This window comes from Pituophis catenifer, unplaced genomic scaffold (assembly GCF_029215685.1).
Source record: "Pituophis catenifer annectens isolate HBS135680 unplaced genomic scaffold, rPitCat1.0.hap2 SCAF_1, whole genome shotgun sequence".
Lineage (NCBI taxonomy): Eukaryota > Metazoa > Chordata > Lepidosauria > Squamata > Colubridae > Pituophis > Pituophis catenifer.
Genome location: NW_027256881.1, coordinates 29,009,801 through 29,033,310, shown reverse-complemented (window position 1 = coordinate 29,033,310; position 23,510 = coordinate 29,009,801). Strand labels below are relative to the sequence as shown.

The window sequence follows — 23,510 nt, the reverse complement described above, 5'->3', positions numbered from 1 at the left end:
GTAAATGCAAAGCAATTATTAAAAGATTTATTGTATTGAGAAAAGTTTAGAATATATTTTAATAAGCAATATACTGTACATGAATACAATCTGACTGGTATTACCTAAACCTTTGATTTTATGATAAAATGTTCTATGAATTATATGCCTTTACAGGTAGTCAACATGACCAGTATCTTGGTTGTTGAGCGAAACAGTTGTTAAGCAAAACACCCATGTGATTGTTTTGCTCAATGACTGCAATCCCGACACTCCTGGTTGCAATTGTTATGTGATCCTTTTGGTCATTAAGTTGATGGAATCCCAGGTAGAATATGGGGTGTCTGAGGTAGATAAGAGAGACCTTAGGAAGCTCCGTTCAGGAGCTGAAAATAATCCCTGCTGAAATCAAAGCAAGAGCCAAGCTTTCAGTGCCAGAGACACTCGCACACAGCCTGTGCTGGGCCTCCTACAGCCTCTCCCATACCTATGACATAACCTGTGTTTATTACATTACATTGCCACTGCTTCTCTCCTCTGGTGCCTGTCAAAATCCAAAAATGCAAAGCTTCCACCATGCTGGAACAAGTTTGCAAAGGTTCTCTCAGACAGTGCTTGGCTTCCTGACAGTTAAATCCATTAAGCAGATTCCTAGAGAAAGCAGATCTTCTCTTGGAATCTGCTTCATAATTTTAATCCACAGGATCCCAAGCGAAAGCCTATCTCCTCTAGGAATCTTCTTGGTGCTGCCTTGCTCCTCTAGGAATCTGCACACAAATGGGAAGAGTTTGTGCATGTGGGCATATGTAAAAGGGAGAGGAAGAGTGAGTTTGAAAGTGGGAGAAAAGAGCAGAAAAAAGTGGGAGAAGAGGGAGGGAAACCAGTTGGAGCGCAAGAGAAAAAGAAAGGGGAGAAAAAGGAAAGGGAAGGAAGCATGCTTTATCACTTTTGCTCCTTCTACTCAATTAACAGGATAAAACAGTCAATAACATTTTTCCATTTAGCATTTCTTCCAGTATGAAAATAAATGAACCAGGCAGATAACGACAAATTATATTTTCTTCTATTATTATGAAGTTTTGTAATGGATTCACTTTAAAAAAAAGTAGTAATTCATCATTTTATTTATAAACTCTCTCCCTCCTCTTAACAAGGACAAACCACAGATTTCACATCCAGTTTTCCTCACCCTGTATGCCAGGCCAAAACCCAGCAAAAACAATTAAATACAGTAGGTATTTGCTGATGGTTTGATTGTACATACAAATTATTCTGGTCGCAAAATTTTAAAAAATGCTGAGGATGTTACAAGGCATTTGAGTTTGTATAAAATGAATACATACCCCAAAAGTCAACAAAGCAAATCAACCAATACTGCACAGTCTACACTTTTACAATGGCAAAGGCATCAATACTTTTCTGCGAAGTGCTATTGTGTATATAAACACAAGGACACTCAACCTACATATCTTTATATTACCTTCCTGCAAAGTAAAATGCCACACAACACATATGCAACATATGAACTCTTCCTGAAATTTGCCTGGAACAATCAGAAAATTCAAAACAAAGCTACAATCATTTTTTGTTCTAAAGTAGGGAGAAAAACAAAGTTTTGTTTCTTCTCAATGCAAACTCAGCATGTTCAAAATTACACTGTTTTTGAGGTTGGAATATTTTGATATTGAAATGTTTTAAATATTCCTAAAAAGTACTCTCTTAGATTTGGTGGTTTGCTGAGTGGTAAATGGTTAATATAATAGCATTATAGAATAAGGCAATGTATCATCTGTTGTAAATCTGTTTTGACAACCATCTTTACAAGTTACAGAAGTCCAGTTTTGCTGGGCTTGTGCCAGTTTGGCAAGGTGAGATTGGATAGTCTCTAATACAGACTTAAAAATGAGAAAATAAGCCTTTAACATAAGTGTTTTTCCAGTGAGACCGGGCTATCAGGGCAACCTGGGAAGGAGCAAGCATAAACATAAATATAACACAAACTTTTAACATGAAATCAGTTATGCTTACCTGACTAGCATCTTTTACATGTATATTATCTATTAGTTTGCACAGCAACCAGAAATATTCTTTACAGCCAGGCTGTAAAATGGGTTCTTCTTCATAATCCTCAATCTGGAGGAAGGGTGGGGGGGAGAAAAAAGGTTAAACTTTTTTTTCCTCTCCAACTTTGGTCAAGAAACTTGCTAATTAAAAAAAAATAATCCTAACACATTATAAAGAAAAAAATAAGATGAAGATGATTATTGGCTACTTTGTTCTAGGTTTTTAAAAATTATATAAAATAAGCATTAGTATTTATGTAATTCATACTAATGCACACACTTTATTTTATAACCAAAGACAGTTTGCAACTTCCAATTTTTCCAGGGGAGGTAACTAAAACAATAAGTAAGAACATATTGCCTAAGAGGTTCTTTTCACATATACATTTTGTAGATGCTCACATTCTTTTGATTAACATCTCAACAGTATGGAAGTGAACATGAAAGCAAAGAAAATGAATACTGTATGCAGTTTTACTTCCAAAAAGTTCTTTCTCCATCGATTTCATTTTTCTGAAAAACTAATTTCTTTTTCTGTCATCAAAACTCTCAACTGGGCTTTATTATTTAGAAATTCATTCTCCTTATAACACCTCTGTTTAATATGGCCAGGGGGGCTTTTTATCAGGTTCGCCTGATTCACCAGTTGCGTCCCTTTCTGGATCAGGACTCCTTGTGCACGGTCACTCATGCCCTCGTCACTTCCCGTCTGGACTACTGTAACGCTCTCTACATTGGGCTCCCCTTGAAGAGCACCCGGAGGCTCCAACTGGTCCAGAATGCAGCCGCGTGGGTGATTATGGGAGCGACACGGCGCTCCCATGTGACACCACTCCTGCGCGAGATGCACTGGCTCCCGGTGGTCTTCTGGGTGCGATTCAAGGTGTTGGTTACCATCTTTAGCGCTCCATGGCTTAGGACCTGGGTACTTACGAGATCGCCTTCTGCTATCGATAGCCTCCCACCGGCCAGTGGGTTCCCACAGAGAGGGACTCCTCAGGGTACCGTCGGTCAAACAATGTCGACTGGCAAAACCCAGGGGAAGAGCCTTCTCTGTGGGGGGCACTCGCCGTCTGGAATGAATTGCCCCCGGAGATACGGATGATCCCTGACTTGTGCACCTTTCGCCGTTCCCTCAAGACGTTATTGTTCCAACAAGGTGGGTTGGCCTAAACATTAATTTTAATGGGTTGTTTTTGTTTTAATGATGTCGGGGCCAAATTATTTAATGTTTTTTTTAATTGTTTTTAAATTTTATATGGGTACTTGTTTTATCTTTGGCTGTGCACCGCCCTGAGTTCTTCGGGAGAAGGGTGGTATAAAAATTAGATTGATTAAATAAATAAATAAATAAATAAATAAATAAATAAATAAATAAATAAATAATATTTTATTTGTTTACTTTTATTTACATAAACTTGTGAAATGGAAATTAATTGCAGTTAAACTTAAAACAATTATGAAAGAGTAACTGATGGATTTTGTGGGAAATTCTTCCTCTTTTATTCCATTTTTTATAGATTTTTTATCTTTTTTTGCAAAAGAAGCATCATATGCCCTATGTCAGCAAGAGTTAATTTTGTCCCTATCCCACCTCTACCCAGTATGTGCCTTACTGGTATAATGACTGAGACAGGTGTTCTAGCACATAGGAAAGGCAAAGCACAGTCACCCTGATATTGTATCGGTGGCAGATGTTTATACTAATTATTTAACAAATACTTTGAAAAAAGGGGGGGAGGGGAAATCACCAATTGTTGATGTAATATAGATGCATAAAACACTGGGAATTGGAGAAGCAGACAAATAAAACCTTGTACTCGTTAACTATAAATTGTTTGCCTATCCTCCTAATATAAGTTGTTCTGTAGATGTAAGAATTATAAATATATGACAATTTCACCGGGAGGAACTTGTTTTTTGATCATTTACTATGCAACATAATTTCACATAAATGAAATAGGTAACCTTTTTTATTTTACCTTAATAGGTTTCAGAGCCTGGGCATCAGGAAGAAATTTAAGCAGTGTTGAGGCAGCTAGCAGCAGGAAAGACCTATTTATGGAGTCCCCTCCATCCAACCCTGACAGTGATAATTTATAGAGACCATTACAAGATTCATGGCGAACTGCAGTCTGAAATTGAAATAAAGAATTACAATTAAATGGAAACAAGTCAAATAAAAACAATTTTTCTTATTTTCTTTATTGTTAGATTTATAAACTATTTTCAATATGCCTATTTGCTATCAATATTTTGAACTAAGCATTTGTACCAATAATTTTCATTTACTATAAACAAGATGCTAGAACACTTTAGAAACTAAAAAAACCCCCACCAAAGAATTAATAGTGGGAAATTACAAATGATATTTTAAATATTGAAGGAGACAGCTATTTTCTATGATAGATAGATCGAGAGGACTTTGGTTGAAATCTTATGCATGCTATCTAGAAGATTGGGTTGATGGATCCAGTAGGAGTTACTTTTGAATAAATATGAAGACGACTGAACCATTCATTTAAAAAAAAAAAACTTTGAATTAGGGAAACTAAATACAATATTTAAACTACTAATAAATCCATCCTAAAGTAACAAAAAGTCTTTTTCTTCACTTCTAAAATGTCTCTTTCAACAGATATATTTAACCTACTTTTGACTTTACTCTTATACTAAACTAGAAATTGTTTTCGAAGCTTACCTCTGGAATTAGAAGAGTAAGTTTCTTCAGCCAATCATGTAAATTATCACTATCTGCTAGGTTGGATTTTACTAAAGAGCAACAGTGAGCCCAACTCACTAGCAACCACATTGAATAGTGAGTAACTAAAAGAAGAATCAAAAACATTAATTATACATTACATATATGCCATTTTGTGTTTTTTTCAAATTAAGATAAATTATGTTTGAATGAGAAATCGCTTTGGCTGAAAAATACAGTTAGTAGTCTTTGAGCACAATTAAACCCAGAATTTTGGTTGTATGTTGTTGTTAAACAAGATGTTCACATGACTGTATCACTCTATGACAGCAATTCTAGCTCTCCCCATTGCAGATGTTAAGTGACTGCACCAGAATACCTCTGGGGTGGGGAATGGGTAGAGGCTTGGAAGGCCCAGGACTCACTGACACATGAAACCGGATCAGGAATCCTCAGCTGGATAGGCCTACCATTGCCTGGGTCTTCTTTCTTTTCCACCAGGCCTGGAAGACTTGAGATGACTAGATCCACTATAAACAGAAATCAGATTGCTTTTGCTAGCTTTTTAGTTGCACCTTGCTGGGCATACCTGTTAGCAGCTGCAGAGAAAGGGAAAAGTAAATAGACATAGACATAGAGGGGCAGGGAGAAGGAGTGGTAGGGCAGGGAAAAGACCCATGTGCAAGTGGGCCTATCTTGATTGAGGCCTGGCTGAACATTCTGGCCATGATTGGACAGGAGGAAGGCCCAGGTCTCTGAGGAGTGGCAATGCAGGGAAGAAATCTGCATGCCAATGATCCTAGCAAACTGAGGCCTTCCAGGCATGGTGGAGCATGGAGAAGACCTGGGCTTCTTGAGAGTACTGCACTGGTGGGCCTAGCTGGCCAAAGTTTCCCAGACTGCAGTGGGAAGAAGTTGCAATGCTCCTGCAGTTGTAAGAGTGGGAATGCTGCTAGCTGAATTTTGATTAAGAGACTGTGAGAGCGCTGCAACGCTGGGAACTCTGAGCAGAAAGCATTTCCTTTAAGATGCTTTGTAGTTTATTCCCAACTACTGTCTCAATAATCTTTCCCAAAAAAGGAAAGCTGGAGACTAGGTCATAATTATTCAATACTCTTGATATAGAAAGAGCCAATTAACATACCCTCCCTTTATTTCCAAGCTGCCAGTAATATCTCTTCTCACACCAAAGTGTTAACAGTCTTCCTGGTCCAGAAAATTACCTCCCACCTAACTACCTGAAAGAACTAAGAGGGGCAAGGATTCAGCTACAGGAGGAAGAAAACAGATATCACCTGATTCACTTCATTTGAAGTCATGGATCAAAAGAAATCCCATTAACTAAAAAAGACCATGCCCCAAGTCATTATCCTGTACTCTGTCCACATGACGACAAGATTTGAATGAATCTGGGAATTTTGTTAGTGGAATATGTGAATTTATGACAGCAACCTTGAGGCCTTTCTAAAAAGCAACTGACTATTCAATGTCAACTTGTTAATGCAATCGAAGAAGTCTTTCACCTCTCTTATCACATGGAATAAGTTTGAATGTAGATTTGAACTCCACTGGCACTGTAGCCATTGCTTCTGTCATTTCATCTACTGAGAACTATTTTCAGCCTCCGCTTTTATATTGCTTGTTTGCTACGGCTGCCATTGAAACGGGGGGGGGAGGGGGGAGCTGTCTGGATAGTTGGGAGGGGGGAAGTGAGCTGGTGGAGTAAACTGGAGAAAGTTTTCCTCAGTGTTTCTCTGCAGCTGGGAGGCGTGCTGATAACCAGTCAAGGTCAACTGTCCTGGCATACCAGAAGGATGGAGCCATCTGAAGCTGCACCCCACATGATACCTTGGGGGGATGTGGATTGGATCATCCTGACTGGACTTGATTGGGGAGGGTTTTAAGGATGCTTTCTATATGTGATTTTTGTGCCTATTGCCTCAGACCTTGCTTTTCTTTGGCTGCATTCAGTTCATGCTCAGTAAAAGTACCTTTCTCTATGAAAATGGAGTCGGAGTTTTTCTTTCTTGAGTACTGAAAGGAGGCATACCTGACAGCTATTGGTAAACCAAGGAGTCATCTGAGATTGGCCAAAAGAGGGAGACTACCTTAGAGGTAATTTCATCAAGGGCCATTATGAAATGGGCCATTATGAAATATAAAATTATTTCATCAAATAATTTTACAATTCCAACAGTGAACCAGTCTCTCAATGGATTCATCCACCACGTGTTGGGAAATTCTCCAAGTGCTTGCCAGAAACTATTTGTGGTGGAAAAACAATTTATTTTCACAGGCCAGAATCTGCATTAGGAAGAAATAATGTACTCCACCAGAGGTTTGAGACAAATCTCACAGTCTACTGCAACTGATGATGATTGCTGGAACTAATTGTCACCGCAGTCAAACATCTACTGTTTGACCTAAATTACTGCTTGTATATCTATCCTAAATATTCCTTCACTGGTTTTTTTTTTTTAAGTGTGGGTGTTTTTCAGTTGCTAAACATGAGAACAACTGTGAGAAAATCAAGTGTTGGTATGTTTTTTTCTTTTCAACATTTGGCCAAATCTCAAGAGCTTGATTCTACATGAGATATCAATTGATTAATAACAAGAAAAATATGAAGTTGTATTGCTACTATTTACTAGTTATGTGTACCCTGTTTCCCCCAAAATAAGACATCCCCTGATAATAAGACCAATCAGGCTTTTGAGCGCATGGCAATAAGGCCAAGCGCTTATTTCAGGGTTCAAAAAAAATATAAGACAGGGTCTTATTTTTGGGGAAACACAATACGTTATATAAAAGGTGAATAAAGATATTTTCCTCACTAAAACTTGACTAAAATCCATTTAAGATAAAACTAAGCTAAATGACATTAATGGCATTACCTTAACTTTGCTGTCTGCATTTATGTTAGAAATTTGAAAATAAGTTCCTCAAATACATGCACACTTAATCGGCATATTAAGCTGATGTAAACAAAAAAGATTTTTAATTATTTCTGTTTTACAATACCAGCCTTCACAAAATTAGGGAAGGTGTCTCTACCTAGCCTGAATGACTTTTCTCCTCTAAAGATATTTAAAGTACATAGTTGAAATGTCAAGGTCATATGAACTATCAGGTAAACCATTATTACCATGACATGTAACCTACAAGAGAAGAAGGAATTGCTTTGCTACATATTAATGTATTAATTAATAATATATAAAAATACTATACAGGCTATCATGCTTCTCAAACAAAGGAACAGAAGTTGGAAGAAATTCCTGTTACAGAAAAAGGCAAAATGGAAAGTCATTTGTATAAACACCCTTCTAAATCAAATGGTAATAATCCTCATCCTGAAGTTTTTTTAATGATATTTAAAGGTCTATCTATTAAATCCTAGCTAAATTAATATTGTTTAGAAAATAGCAGAACTGTCTTCAGAAATGCTGAGACAGAAATAAATTTTAAAAATTCTGAAACATCTTCCATAACTTCTAAAATTACACTTTTAAAATGCTGTAATTAATTGTGTTGTTGCTTTTTGCTAACAAAAAGCAACAGCTTTTTGTTAAAAAAAAAAAAAAGGGCCTGGTGGCTCAGCAGACTAAAAGCATTGTGATTAACACCAGCTGTCTGCAATTACTGTAAGTTTGAATCTCACCAGGCTCGAATCTCACCTGACTCAGCCTTCCATCCTTTCTAAGGTAGGTAAAATGAGGACCCAGTTTGTGGGGGCAATAAGCTGACTTTGTATAAATATACAAAAGTATGAAGGCTATTGCTTAACGCATTGTAAGCCGCCCTGAGTCTCTGGAGAAGGGCGGCATATAAATCAAATTTAAAAAATAAATAAATAAGGAATTGAATATTGTAGGAACAGAAAGTTAATCTGTTAATTTTTCAATTATAATATAAATCTATCTGCAGTTAAAAAATAATGGACAGAGGCCTTTCTTCAATGAAATTTCCAGTAAATAAGCTTTAAGCTTATAAGCTAAAGCTAATTTGAAGCATATTAATATGCCATGAGACATAATTAGCTATTAGCTACCTTCAATATGGGCCTTTTTAGATGTTTTGGACTACAACTTAATAATGCAGTTTTGTCTATCAGCTGAGGATGAGGAATATCTAATATAGGGGGTCCTTGCTGCTCTGAACTTGGTTGTTTTCTTGTAGTCATTTCCTTACCCAGTTAGACAGCATGATCATTACTAAAAGGAAGTTATACTCATATATAAACAGAGAGCCAACACCATTCCCTTCTATTACTTAGTTCAATAATAAAACATCTCTGAGAAAACAACTAGAGCACCAAGGACCCTACTATTCAACCCTGAACTACATATATAGTCATGTGGGCGGTGTGTGTGTGTGTGTGTGTGTGCACATCCTCTTTGAATTCTATAGTTTTATATATCAGGCCCATATTGTATGTAGGTAAATGCAACCTCATATGAAGAACACATGGTATATTACATCATGTCATCATTTATTTTACAAAAAGAAAGCCAAAATGGAGAAGCCATGTGTGGAAAAACTAAGTACACCTTATGATTCAATAGAACTACTTTTAGCAGAAATAACTTGAGGTAAATCATTTTCTGTATGACTTTATTATTCTCTCACATTGTTGTGGAGGAATTTTGGCCCAATTTTCTTCACAACATTGCTTGAATTCATTGAGGTTTGTGGGAATTTATTTATGCGCAGCTCTCTTGAGATCCCACCACAGAATTTCAATCAGGTTGAGGTCTCGGCCATTGCAACACCTTGATTCTTTTCTTTTTCAGCCATTCTGTGGTAGATTTGCTGGTGTGTTTGGGATTATTGTCCTGTTGCATGACCCAATGTCGATCAAGCTTTAGCTGTTGGGACAGGTGGCCACACATTTGATTCTAGAATACTTTAGTATACAGGGGAGTTCATGGTCAACTCAATGAATGCAAAGCACCCAGGTCCTGTGTCTACAAAACAAGCCCAAATAATTACCCCTCCATCACCATGTTTGATAGTTGGTATATCTTTGTGTTGATATGCTGTGTTTCATTTTCGCCAAACGTGGTACTGGCATTAAAGCCAAACATCTCCACTTCGGTCGTGTCTATCCAAAGGACTGTATTCCAGAAGTCTTGTGATTTGTTCAGATGCAATTTTACAAACTGAAGCCATGCTGCCATGTTCTTTTTGGAGAAAAGAGGCTTTTTCCTGGCATTCTTCCAAACAAACCATACTTGTTCAGTCTTTTTCTATTTGTACTATCATGAACATTTAATGTGCTGAGGCCTGTAGACATAAGTTTTGGATTTTTTTCAATTTCTCTGAGCATTGCATAGTGTAACTTTGGGGTGAATTTGCTGGGACATCCACTCCTGGGAAGATTGGCAACTCTCCAAAATGCTTTCCACTTGTGAATAACCTTCCTCACTGTAGAATGATGGACTTTAAATTGTTTGGAAATGGCCTTACAACCCTTCCCAGACTGATGGGCAGCAACAATTGCTTCTCTAAGATCATTGCTGAAGTCTTTACTCTTTGGCATTGTGTTAACACACACCTGAATGTATGTTAAACACCATAAAACTTTGCCTTTTATAGAGATAGTCACACTTGCTGATAATCAATTGATCAAGGGCACTTGATTAGCAGCACCTGACTGCTACTTAGCCTCTTCACACCTATGGAAGCAATAGGGGTGTACTTAGTTTTTCACACATGGCTTCTCCATTTTGGCTTTCTTTTTGTAAAATAAATGATGATATGGTGTAATATGTCATGTGTTGATGTTCATCTGACGTTGTATTTACCTACTTTTAAGAACTGCTAAGGGCCAGATGATTTTTACTATGTCCCGATACATAAAACCGTAGAATAAAAGAGGGTGTACTTTCTTTTTCACATGACTAAATACTCTTATATTAATATTTAACATATCTGGATTTCAGTTTAAGAAAAATTTATTGAAAACTCCATATAACTTAAGAATTTTTTTATGTCTTAAGCAATGTACTGACCTTCATGTCTTGACCTATGATCAGCTTGAGCTTTCAACACCCTGTAGAGGAATAAAATAAGTAAAATAAATCATTGTACACAATTTAGAAAATGTTACTTCAAATAATAAAAACAAATGAATAGTTAGTTCTCACTAGATTATCAAATTCAAAAAACTGATTTAATATTCTACAGAATTTTGTACTAATCTTTTAAAATGTTTTACTAGACTGCTATATAATATTTATTTCCCCTTAGAACAAAGAGGGTAATTAGATGGTAACAGAGATATAGCACTATACATGGCTATCTGGTCCAGGTAGATAACTAATTAGCTCACAATTTGATTTAATGTGATTTAATCACAATTATGAAGTAAAATAGCTATATCAAGCACATTCTTGACTAGCATTAACAATTACTGGTTTGTTATCTTCTTTAGCCTGAAAAAAATAGGTTTTACCTAACTGCAGAACTGAGAATCTGCTGCAATAAGCCTGAATGATAATGAGAGATAGGGGAGATCATCTTAAGTCTTTGACTCCTAGTTGATTAAGTAGACCACTTGGGTTACCTAATAAACTCTCAATTACTTAAATTTCTTAGGTCACAAAATAAGCCAGACTTGTATTAGAATATTGCCTCAGCTACAATTGTGCAATTTTTTCTGCCTTAAAACCTGGCAGAAGCCTGCTTTCACTAAATATTAAAGTGACTTATAGGAAAATCCAAATTTAAAATATCTTGAATTCAAAACATACGGTTTTGTTCTTATCAGAGATACTCTGAACACTTTTAGTAAGATCAAAACTCTACTAACAAGAAGGAATATAACAACTTACTTATGCACTTTTAACTACATATTTCTGACTAAAACGGATTATTTAATATGCTGCTTAATGCAAATATATATATATGTGTGTGTGTGTATATATATATATACTATAAATCTTACCAAAGATATTAAAAAAAGGTTATTGTACCTAGGCGCCAAGTTGTCATATGTATAAGCAACACACATAAGTCGCTGAATCAAACTGGTTCCCTGGACAAGTACAAGAAATACCTTTAAAAAAATTGAAGTCAAAAAAGAACAGTTAATGCAACTGCTGCCTTAAAACTATGTGCTATATGTATACGTGTGTGTGTGTGTGTGTGTGTGTGTGTGTGTGTGTGATAATGAATAAAAAGTAACTGCGTTGTTTATAAATCCAGCGCTTTAATGATAAGCAAGACACCATATATTGAAACACACACACAGTTTGATAAAATATGCCAACTAGAATTTTTTCTCCCATTTATCACAGTTCCACAATTTATGTACTAATATGATCATTTCAAACAAGTGGTAGACTGGTATCTTTTTTTCCTTCTGTGTAGCTGAGAACATATCCCGGACTTGCCAAGTGTTTGCTTCAGTTATTTAATAGGATTTGCAGTTGGAAGCTATTTCCACTGCTGCTATTTCAATTATGAAATTTGGGGAATTGTTATCTTTAAGAAAACAACTAAAGTGGTAGAATTAATCCCTGATTTCCTGGAGAATCTCTGGGATATTTAAAAAGCTTCTGCTTGATTTTCATTTCATATAATCTGTTAAGGACTTTAATTTCATTTAAGACTGTACTACAGTTGTGTTCTTAAATTTACATATCCCTTGCAGAATCTGTAAGATGTACCATTTTGTAAGTAAACATGAGTGATCAGACAAAACTTAAAAAAAAAAAAACATACATTTTTTTTTCAAATTAAATATTGGGCTTCACAGAATAGCACAATCATTAAACAAACCATAGCAATAAATGAATAAAATGGTCCAAAAGTCTGCATACTCTTGAACGTTGGGCTGATAATACTGTATATTATAAAGTTGACACACTTTATTATATTGAGGTTGATATAACAATCAATTTGCATCACTTTCCGATATGACAATGATTCATTATATAAGGACAAGTCAACCTTTTAATGGCTGTAACAGAACAATATTTATTGATTTACCCTAATCTCAATATCTTTGGAGAGATCACAAACACGCAGTTCATTCTATACAACCAAAGTATATCTAGGACATCAGGCTTTTTGATGAGAATGGGCACCTTTATCACCTATGAAAATTAAAGGTCTCATTCATAACTGTCATGAAAGATGCAAGTGAACATTGATGCTAAAGGGGGAAATACACAATATTAAACACTAAGGATATGGAAACTTACAAACAGGACCATTTTATAATTTCCTTTATTGCTATGGTTTAATGATTGTGCTATTCTGTGATGCCTAGTATTTTAATTTGAATCAACCTCAATTTTTTTAAAAAAATTGTGCAATCACTCACATTTACTTACAAAATGGTCCATAATTCTGCAAGGAGAATGTAAACTTATCTGCACAACTGTAAATTTAGTTCAATATACTACTGTGTGCTGTGTATGAATCTGATTAATACCATTTTACCATATATTCATATTCTACTTTGTATAAGGACTTTGAAATGAATGGCCTAAAGCTTTTTCAGCACTAATATAAATAAATATAAAAAAAAATCACAACTAGGAATTTATAATTAAACTAAATAAAAAGTTCACACTTTGGATGTAGGTATAGTTTATCTTCTAAAATGTCTTGGAAATCACTTACCTATCTAAATATATTCAAAATATTCCTTAAGGCTCTATGATTAAGGCTTCCTTAAGGCTCTATGCTTTTGGATTTCTATTTTCCATTTCAATTTAGAAAACTGGCATTAAGAATATCCAGAATCAATATTGTTTATGAAGTATGACTCTATATATACCTATATGCTAAAATTAAAATATCAGTGGATGAAGTTGAATATATTGCAGTCAAAGCGGTTTATATACAAAATATGCTGTTCTCAGACCCAATTTCTTTCTTGTTAATTTACTGTGTACAGTAAATTGTATATATATATATATATATATATATATATATATATATATATATATATATCCAGAAAATAAACAGGAATATATATTACTAACCTTAACCCATTTTAATGCTTTTCAGATATGTAGGACTTCAATTCCCATAATTTCTAATCATCAAAGATATGTGGAATGGTAATGAATCTTCTTGAGATATATGGTAATTTAGTAAGACTGCATTATTCCAATTAACCATTCATTATACTTACTAACATTTTTTCCTCTGAAAATGGGTTTCCCAATTGTTTCTATGTAAACCTACATTTACAGTGTCACACCTGCCAACTTTCCCTCAAGTCTTTGTTTTTATTGCTTTTAAAGAGAAGTTTTTCACCTCTGTTAAACGGGGTATGTGAAGGCCTTTTGTATGATCTCCTGCAGTTTTCCGTGATTTTCCTGGCCAAGTTCTTTTCCTGTGATTCTCTGCTACTCCAGACCAGGCAAAAACATCATGATAAGCTAAATCCAAATCTGAAGGATCCACAGCAAACTGGCATATCAACTTCAGCAAGCAAGCCAGACAATCTAATAACCACTACAAATAAGAATGAATAAGCAGTTTTAACTTCATTTAACGTTTTCATAGATAATAGCAGAATATTTTAAAACAAAACTGCAGATTCATTAGAGAAGTTTTATATCTCATTAAGATGAGTCAGTTACAACTTGTTACTTACAACTGTCCACGATTCCTGTTCTTTAGGTTCTAAAATTCCCGAATTAAATATTTCCAAGAGCTGCTGAAGACCTCCAGAAGCCACAAACTGTAATCAAATTATAGAAGGGTCAGCAAGGAAAATAAGTAAGTAAGCAACTAAGTATGTGTTATTGTACAAAAACCTCTCACTGATAATTAAATAATTCTTGGCCTGCACTCTGGCCTTACTATTTATCTTCATCAACAGCTACAGCAGAGTCCCCAAGGATTGGGGGCCTGCAATCATTGTCTTTATATACAAAAGAAAAAAAGAAAAAGAAAAAAAAGAAAAAAGATGATCTTACTAATTATAGACCAATGAGTCTCCCTCAAGACAATCAGCAAAGATACCCAGGAATAGATGGAAAAAGCAAACACACTTGCAAAAGAGCAAGCTGGTTTTAGGGAAAGCCAATCCACCACTGATTAGTGCCTAGTAGTTCATCATCTCATTGAACAATACTCTTTCTGCAACACAACACAACCTCTCTCTTTTTATAGATTTCAAAGCAACATTTGATTCCATATCCTGAGCTAATTTGTGGAAAAAAACTGAACAGTCTCAATTTACCAAAGTCTGCTTCATTTAATATGTATGGTACCTGAAGGAATAACACTCAACGTAAGATGTAACCTTCAAGGCCATCTCATCAATGACAGTGAAATTGAGAAAGGCATCAAGCAAAGCTGCATATTGGCTCCACTCTTATTCTATATCAACTGTATTGTGGGTCATCTCCACAACATGGACTTTTACTCTCCCAAATTTGATGGAGGATAGGTACATCTGTTTTATTTTATCAAAATACTGCAGCAATACTTTCTAGATCTAGAATACCCACTGGCTTAAAAAAACAGTGAGAACACTAACATAATTCTGCTCAACTGTGAACTCAATTATCAGAAAACTAAAATCATGGCATTTGACAAAAGATCCAAGAGCCACCCTTGGGAGCATAGATGCCACAAGATTATAAATGTCCTGTTTCAAATACCCGGGGGCAGTTTGCCATTCTTCTGGCAGTAGAAAAGTCCATGGAAACTATGTTGCTGAAAATGCATGAAGGAGCTCAGCTGCCATCCTTATAGTCCTTAACTCAACAAGAGGTGGCCACAATATACCAGTAGCACTCAAATTATTCAAAGCCAAGCCAATAACACAATTTTATTTTGCCCAATTGGGCTCCTTCTCCAATTTTGCATTATTAGAATTTGTACAATCCAAATTTCTAAGATCAGCCCTTCAAGTCCCAAAATGTGTGTCTAATGACACCGTGCAACTAGAGAAAGGCCTCATCAAAATGGAGGCTAAAGTGTAGGTGACCATATTCAACTATTGGCTTAGATTATCCTTTTCCTCTCCTTGACCTTCCCCCATTAATTATGAGCAATGATTATCAATCCATATGGAAACAGGCAGTGGCAATTTCATGCTTGGATTTCTTTCCAGGTCTTCTATTCAGCATAGGATATTATCAGACCAAAACACTCATTAAACAGCAAGTAGCAGACACAGAGCACCAAACAGAACTAGCTAGGACACCAATGTTCACTGCTAGTGAGTCCAACAGGTACTCTACCTCCCCTATGGCATACTTAATTAAACTTGAACTACCTAAATACCAGAGGCCTTTAGTCTGGCATGATGTCATGCCCTTCCCTCAGCTGTCCTTGAAGGTCAACACAGGAAGATTTCTGTATTTGCCATCCTTGTAATTTTATATAATCTTTCATAAATGCTTCCCTACACCCATTTAATGCTCCTATTCTTCATTTAAGTTTTGTAAAGACTTTTTTTAAAAAAAATTACTTTGTTTTAATAGATTTTTATATATTTCAGCTTTTCATATTTTAAAAAACTTTGATGTATTTTCTATTTTTAACTGACTGTAACCCATGCTCCTTATGCTGGTCTATAGCAATTATAAATTTATTAAAATTTAAATTAAAAATAAGCAGTTCATTATTGTACAAAGAACAATTCTTTTTCTGTTTTATGAAACGATTTATTCAAAAATGCAGCCTAAGATTGTTTGTCAATACATTTTCTAATTAAAATCAAAAAGTAAAAGTACAGACACATGTGAACATACCACCAGAATAGCATTTTTATATAATAATTTCAAACCTTGCAACTCCAAGTGTTTTTACTATTTTCTATTTGATCTTCACTTGAATCATCAGAATCTGGATAAAGATCACTATAACTTCCCTAAAATCAATGAGAAAAACATAAATGATCATGAAACATACGTTATAAAAGGAACCTTACAAATTTATATGAAACAAAACTTTTGAAAAATAAAATTATACTACCGTAGATTCCCGTCTTATTCTTCTATTGGGTTTTCCAAGCGCTTCGATTATTTCAAGGGCATACAAAAGTTTATGGGCACTTTTTATTCTTAAAAGATCTTTCCAGCTGAATCCATCATTGCTCTTTTAAAAAATAAAAAAGATTAGACAAAGTCTGTAGGGGAGGATCAACTATAATCTGAACTTGAATATATACTTGTAGTTATATACACTCATGTTTTAATTACCATATTTTTCGCACTATAAGACGACTTCCCCCCTGCCAAAAGTGGATGGAAATGTCTGTGCATCTTATAGAGCGAATATTGCGGCAGGGGGTGTTGGTGTGGGTATAGCATTCACCACCGTGGAACTCTGGAGCCTTCACTGCCAAGCAGCTAATTGGAGGCTGGATCAGCCTCCTGGAATACCCCTTATTGCTGCTGCTGCCTGTAAGCCATTGATCACTGCAGCCTATCACTGATTGGTGGCAGCGATTGGGCAGCGGCGATCCCTGGTGCCTAGAACGGCTGATCAGCAGTATTCCGGGAGGCTGATCCAACCACCAATCAGCTGCTCGGCAGCGAAGGCTCCAGCATTCCCCGGCAGAGGCAGCAGACACGGAGGAGGCAGGCTGTTTGCTGCAAGAACGCTAGTCGGATGAATACCGGATGGATGCTGGGAGGCAGAGGCAGATTTCTTTCCCCTTATTTTCCTCCTCTAAAGCTAATGTGCATCTTATAGTCCAGACCGTCTTATAGTGCGAAAAATATGGTATACACTCTGTTGAATATAATTTGACTCATATTGAATAACCAAGTCCAAGTAATCACAGTCCAAATAATCCAATAATGATAGAAATCTACAAAACCAACATAAATAAACTTAAATGAGAAACTGACAATGTCAGAGAAATCCAACTCAAGTCTCTTCAACTAGACTGAGTGAAAAGATTGAAGAGCAGGAGCAGGGGGCGTGGCTAGACCAATGGAAAAACTTTGTACACTCAGTCTCTAGGAAAGCAAGAAGTGAAAACCCATGCGTTGATTGTCGGAGCAGCAAGACTGGAAAAAATATGGTATACACTCTGTTGAATATAATTTGACTCATATTGAATCTATGGTTAAAAACTCTGCCTTAATCTATGGTTCACTACAGACCCCTAAAGTTACAGCTAAATTAAAAGGGAAAGGGAAATGCTGAATAGGTGACAGTTTTTGAAGTTTCCACAATTTACTATCTATATTTTAGTTTATGCTTATTAAAATGAAATTGGATTGTCCATTCAACAAAATTATTCCAGATATGTAAAATCATTTAATGTTATCAGCTATATACCTTCATTTATACTTTTGTAGTTTACTGAAACATGACCAATTGCTATAATTTAAAAAGCTGTTTTAAGATATGCACGAGAGTGGTCTTGAACAACCAAAAGGAACCTGGAACTATTTATTTATTTTACTTATGTATTTATTAGACTTGTTTGCCATCCATCTCACCTATAATTGACCCTGGGTGGCTTACATTAATAAACAAATAACCAGGGGGATGAGCTCACAGTCCAGTCGAAGATTTCCACATTAGTTACAACCATAAACACTCCAAATAACCCTATGGGAGTCTGCCCCAGACACCTACCAAGGACCTATCCATTAAGAGTCCAAATCTGAATGAATTTATCTACCAGAAAGCAAGATGTTCCTGTAGCTCTCCCACCCCAGCAGGCAACAAGTCACCTTAAACAGGGCCACTGGCCAGCTGTGATGACATTTTGCACTATTCTTATTAATATGCTCTAAACCGAAATATGTGGTTTTACTCATGTTCATTTAGCAATAGTAATAGCACTGAGACTTATATTCTGCTTCACAGCCCTCTCTAAGCAGTTCACAGAGTCGGAATATTGCCCCCAACAATCTGGTTCCTCATTTTACTGACCTTGGAAAGATGGAAAGCTGAGTCAACCTTGAGCCTGGTGAGATTCAAACTGCCAAATTGCAGGCAGCTAGCAGGCAGCAGAAGTAGCCTGCAGTACTGCACTCTAACCACTGTGCCACCACAGCTCAATTTAGACTCTTTGTCTTCCTTCAATAGCATCTCTTCTGGTGCTTCATCTCCTAGAGTTCCTTAGAGATACCTGGATACCTTTGAGGGTGCCATCGGCCAAATTATGTCGGCTGGCGACACCCAGGGGGAGGGCCTTCTCTGTGGGAGCCCCTGCCCTTTGGAATGATCTGCCCCCCAGAAATTCGTAAAATCTCTGATCTCTATGTGTTTCGCTGTGCCCTCAAAACCATGTTGTTCCGCCAGGCTGAGCTATCAATGTAAAGATTTTAATTGGTTTTAAATGGGATTTTAAATTTGGGGTTTTATAAATTGGGCCTATTATTTAATAATTTTAATTATTTTTCAATTTTGTCTGTCTTTGTGTTTTTAATTAGGCTGTACACCACTCTGAGTCCTTCAGGAGAAGGGCGGTATAGAAATGAAATGAAATAAAATAATAAAATAAAATAAAATAAAATAAAATAATAAAATAAAATAAAAAAATAAAATAATAAAATAAAATAAAATAAAATAAAATAAAATAAAATAAAATAAAATAAAATAATAAAATAAAATAAAATAAAATAAAACAAATAAATAAAAAATAGAGAACCAAGGTATGGTCCAGGATCAGTGAACAAGGGGAGGTTACACAGGACAACTCCAGTGCAGAGCTTAGCCACTTGCTGATTCCAATCAACAATTAAAGCTTTGGTCAAACTATCCACAGGAAAGACCCCAAGAGCCTTCTGAAACCCATCTACCGCATCCATCCTCTGGGCATACTAATCTAAAAGGTCTCATTGGGTCTATGACAACTCACCACAGCCAACTCACTATGGCCAGCTTGCCACAGCCAACTTGCTACGGGACAATTCGCCATGGCCAACCCACCACAGGACAACTCACTGTGGGATGAGAGTTACACTAATATCGAAGACATAGTGGAATAGAATAATTGAAGAAAGGATGCCAAAGGAGGGAGAAAATAAAATGTGAATGACATAAATTTTAAAAAAATTAAACTATTTTAAATAATTAAATTGAATTGTTGAATTGTCCTGCAGCAAGTTGTCCAGTGGTGAGTTGGCTGCAGTGAATTGTCCCATTCCATGCTACTCCTGTGGTGAATTGGCCATGGTGAGTTCTCCAACTGAGATTGGCCGTGGTGAGTTGGTTGTGGCAAATTGGCTGCGGCGAGTTGTCCCATTATGTGCTCTAATGGCCTTAGGAAGCCCCACCATAGCATTTCTTACTGGCCCACCTGCCTCAATCTTTCCAGCAACTTCCTTTCTCTTGCTTCTTGATATCTGTATGAAAAAAGGGGAGTGGGCAGGGTCTCTGTGATGCCAACACTGGCCACTCATAAGGCCTTCTGAATGTCGTAATAATATGACATTCTCTCCTTCTCAGGACATAATAGTAACAGATATTTGAATCCCCAAACCCCAAACTGTGATGCCAAGTCTAAATTATACGTAGCTCTTCCAACTTAATGCATCAACAACTGCAAATATTTAAGAGATGACTTTTTGCTCACCTGATCATCTGAAATATTTTGAAATGCCTGAAGCATATTAGGACATGTAGGCAATAGCATTAACAACTCCCAAACTCGCCTTGATAGATTTTCTGCATGAAGGTGGAGTTCTTCACATTTTGCACTCTGAAGACACAGGTAAAAATATATCATGCATATAATAAAAAACAGACATTAAATAAATTACAATAACAACAATTTTATCACACGGATTGTAATAGCTGTTCTAATAAATTTTTTCACACTGAATTCAAAAAGAGAATCAGTTTTTTCTATCAGGCTTAATTTTCTTGTGACCCTATCTTCTTTATTCTTTCCATTAGTTAAGTTACAATACCATATAGTATTTTAACTATAGTAGCATATCTGTATCAATAAAAATCGAGTTATTACTGTTGTTCTTGAGCACCAATAACTTCCAATCAAAGGTAGAAGGCATGAAGCACACAACAGCACATTGTGCAGGTTGAATCATGTTTGAATTTGCTAGCTGTGAATGCAACCTGTCTGGAGAGCAGTTCAAGGCAACCTAGTGCCATGGCTGAAATTGAAAACAGTTTAAGCATACATTCGCTATATTCAAGTTAAATATTAAATTGATTGTAATAGCTTTTTGCTTATCTACATACTGTTATCATGCCTCAAAACAGTGACAATCATCCTTATAGTTGTTATACACTATTTATAACCACTCTATAGCTCCATGTAGGATAATAGAAAACTAAACTTCAGATGGATAAAGAAACATATCACAAAAATATAATGCCAATTTTACTCATCAATACTGAAAGTTTTCATGAATCTCTTAAATTTAACAGCCAAAGTTAACAATTATGTTGCCTATACACATACAGTATTTGGTCAGCCATTGGCTAGCACCCATCATCTTCTGAAATTAATCCCCACAAACACACACTTGTCCACTATAGACTTCTGCAATATATGCCTAAATGCTGCAATAGACTGCAGAAGTGTGTATTTTTCCATGAGATGACAGGGAATTTGGACATTTTTCAATTATCTTCTGAAATATACACCAATGCCTATTGTCTGACAGATCATGGACCCCTGCCATGTTTGTGTTTGCATGGTTAAACACTGCATAAAACAGTGATCCCCAACCTTTGCGGCTTGGAAGCCTGGCTGAGGAGAGGGGACGAGGGGAACCAGGTTGTGCTCATGCGTACAGCTTGAGTCAAATGAGTGGTGGGCCAGCCTGCACACACAGCTCAACTGCAAGTGGAGCTGCACATGCACGTGCAGCAGCCCGCCACTTCTTTGACTTGAGTTGTGCGCATGTGCACTAGCATGCAGCCTGATTACGAATAGATGGTCCAGTAGTGGGCTGTGGCCCACAGGTTGAGGACCCCGGCATAAAACATAATTTATGCCTAAGAACCAGGGGTGAAATGCTACCAGTCCAGGCGAACCGGTAGTAAAAAAAAAAGCTACCAGTTCATCCAAACCGGTATTTCCGATGATCAGCTGTGCCGCGTGATTTATATTCGCTGGAAAGCAGGAAATCCTGCTTTCTAGCGAATCTAAATCACGCGGCACAGCTGTTCCCCCCCCCTCGTCATTCTACTTACCTTCAAATGGCTTTTTCTGCTCACAGGGTGCGTTTGACACACACTGTACATGTGCACGCAGCATGCGTTTGGTATGCATTATGCATGCGGGCACAGCATGTGTTTGATGCGCACGCACAGCGCACGTTTGGCATGCAGCGTGCATCACGCATTTGGCACACATTTGCGGGCAGCGAACCGGTGGCAACTTACAGAGGATTTCACCACTGCTAAGAATCTTAATTAAAGTTACCTCACTATCTTCCATAGCCACTTCTGCGGGTGGAGGCTTAAAGGAAGCAAGCATTTCTAGCAAATCAAACAGGGTGGTAAGATGAGGCTCTTGCAGAAGTAAGAGCATTGGGATGTTGTCCTTCTGAGGTGCTGGCAAGCAGGATGCTGGAAGCTGAACTCCTTCCCCTTTTCGCTCTCTCCTTGGAGCACCCAGGGACACAAAGACCATCTTGAAATAACAAGTGAAGATAATTTTATTTTTTAAAAAGTGAGGAAGTTATTATTATAAAGGCATCTGTATATTGGTGCCAATAGTATGCCTTCAACACACTGACTAGGGCCATGAGAAAGTTGTTCAGGTAGCAGGGAGACGGAAAAGTACAAGTCAGTCCTCTGGCAAAGTATAAAAATTCTTGCTGGCAATGGCAATACTTTGTCTTGCCATCTTTTACATTTTCCAGCTGATCAACAGATATCTCTTCCTGCACCTTTAATAGAGCTTTCTGCTAAAATGAGTTAAAGCTTTTCCACTGGGATGTATTTTAGTTATAGTCTTCACCTATCTACTGCTTCCAGTGACTGAAAGTATGACAGTATTGAAAAATAACTTTATGATCAATTTATGATCTTAACAATGTCCCTTAGTCATGTACGTGATCATAGTTAAAATCGGTATATGTTGTCCTATATCTGACCTGTTGCTTTGATTTTCTTTCCTATCCTTGCAGAGCAGAGAAACTGGAGAAGGGAGATTACAAGAGAATTAGTAGGCAAACAATGGGGAATACATACCAGGCTGTTTGTGTAGTGCGGACAGGGCTACTAATGCCAGCACATTGCTTTCAATGTGTGTTTCTCATTGTGCATGCTTACTCTCTTGTAATCCCTTCCTCCCCAATATTATATTCTGTGGGGCGGGGGGGAGGGGGGGAGAAACTGTTTCAGTAGGCAAAGTCTCTTATGCTTAACTCATCTCCTCCTCCCCTTGCATAGTGGAAAGATTGGCAAGGGAGCAATTAAGAGAGAGTAAGCCAGCCCAAAATGTGAATTATTGGGCTGTTTGTGTAGAATGCAGCTGCCAACACCAGCATGTTGCTTTCCATGTGTGTTCCCATTGTGGGTCTGCTTATTCTTTTATAATCACTTTCTCTCCAATTACTGTAAATACAAATATTATTTCCCCTTTTGTCAATTAACTCAGGGCAAGGGTGAGGTTTCCAAAGGGCAGGGGAGTGGTTAGGAAGCAAACAAAAGCCAAAAGTGGGAAAATAATTAGTTTTGAGCCTGCTATTCCCAGAGTCACTGGGGTGAGCATTCCAAAAGGCAGCAGAATGAGGAAAAGAAAAATACAGTTGTGGTCACATGATTTCCTACTTAGCAATCACTTTGCTTAGTGATTGATTTGCCAGTTCCAATTGTAATGGTTAAGATGCTGGCCCAGAAAC

The 23,510-nt window shown here is 36.8% G+C and overlaps 1 protein-coding gene across 1 annotated transcript in view; it reads right to left on the bottom strand.

Annotated features, from left to right (window-relative positions):
• The window catches only part of USP34 (ubiquitin specific peptidase 34), a 161,701-nt gene that overhangs the window by 50,749 nt on the left and 87,442 nt on the right, over positions 1–23,510 (bottom strand). The window contains exons 29-39 of the mRNA XM_070932221.1: positions 22,085–22,294; positions 20,264–20,389; positions 16,696–16,818; positions 16,508–16,591; positions 14,360–14,446; positions 14,017–14,217; positions 11,718–11,800; positions 10,755–10,795; positions 4,744–4,868; positions 4,025–4,177; positions 2,008–2,112 (exon numbers count right to left, since the gene is read on the bottom strand). Coding sequence (XP_070788322.1) covers positions 2,008–2,112; positions 4,025–4,177; positions 4,744–4,868; positions 10,755–10,795; positions 11,718–11,800; positions 14,017–14,217; positions 14,360–14,446; positions 16,508–16,591; positions 16,696–16,818; positions 20,264–20,389; positions 22,085–22,294 — 1,338 coding nt within the window. The remainder of the gene's footprint in view (positions 1–2,007; positions 2,113–4,024; positions 4,178–4,743; positions 4,869–10,754; positions 10,796–11,717; positions 11,801–14,016; positions 14,218–14,359; positions 14,447–16,507; positions 16,592–16,695; positions 16,819–20,263; positions 20,390–22,084; positions 22,295–23,510) is intronic.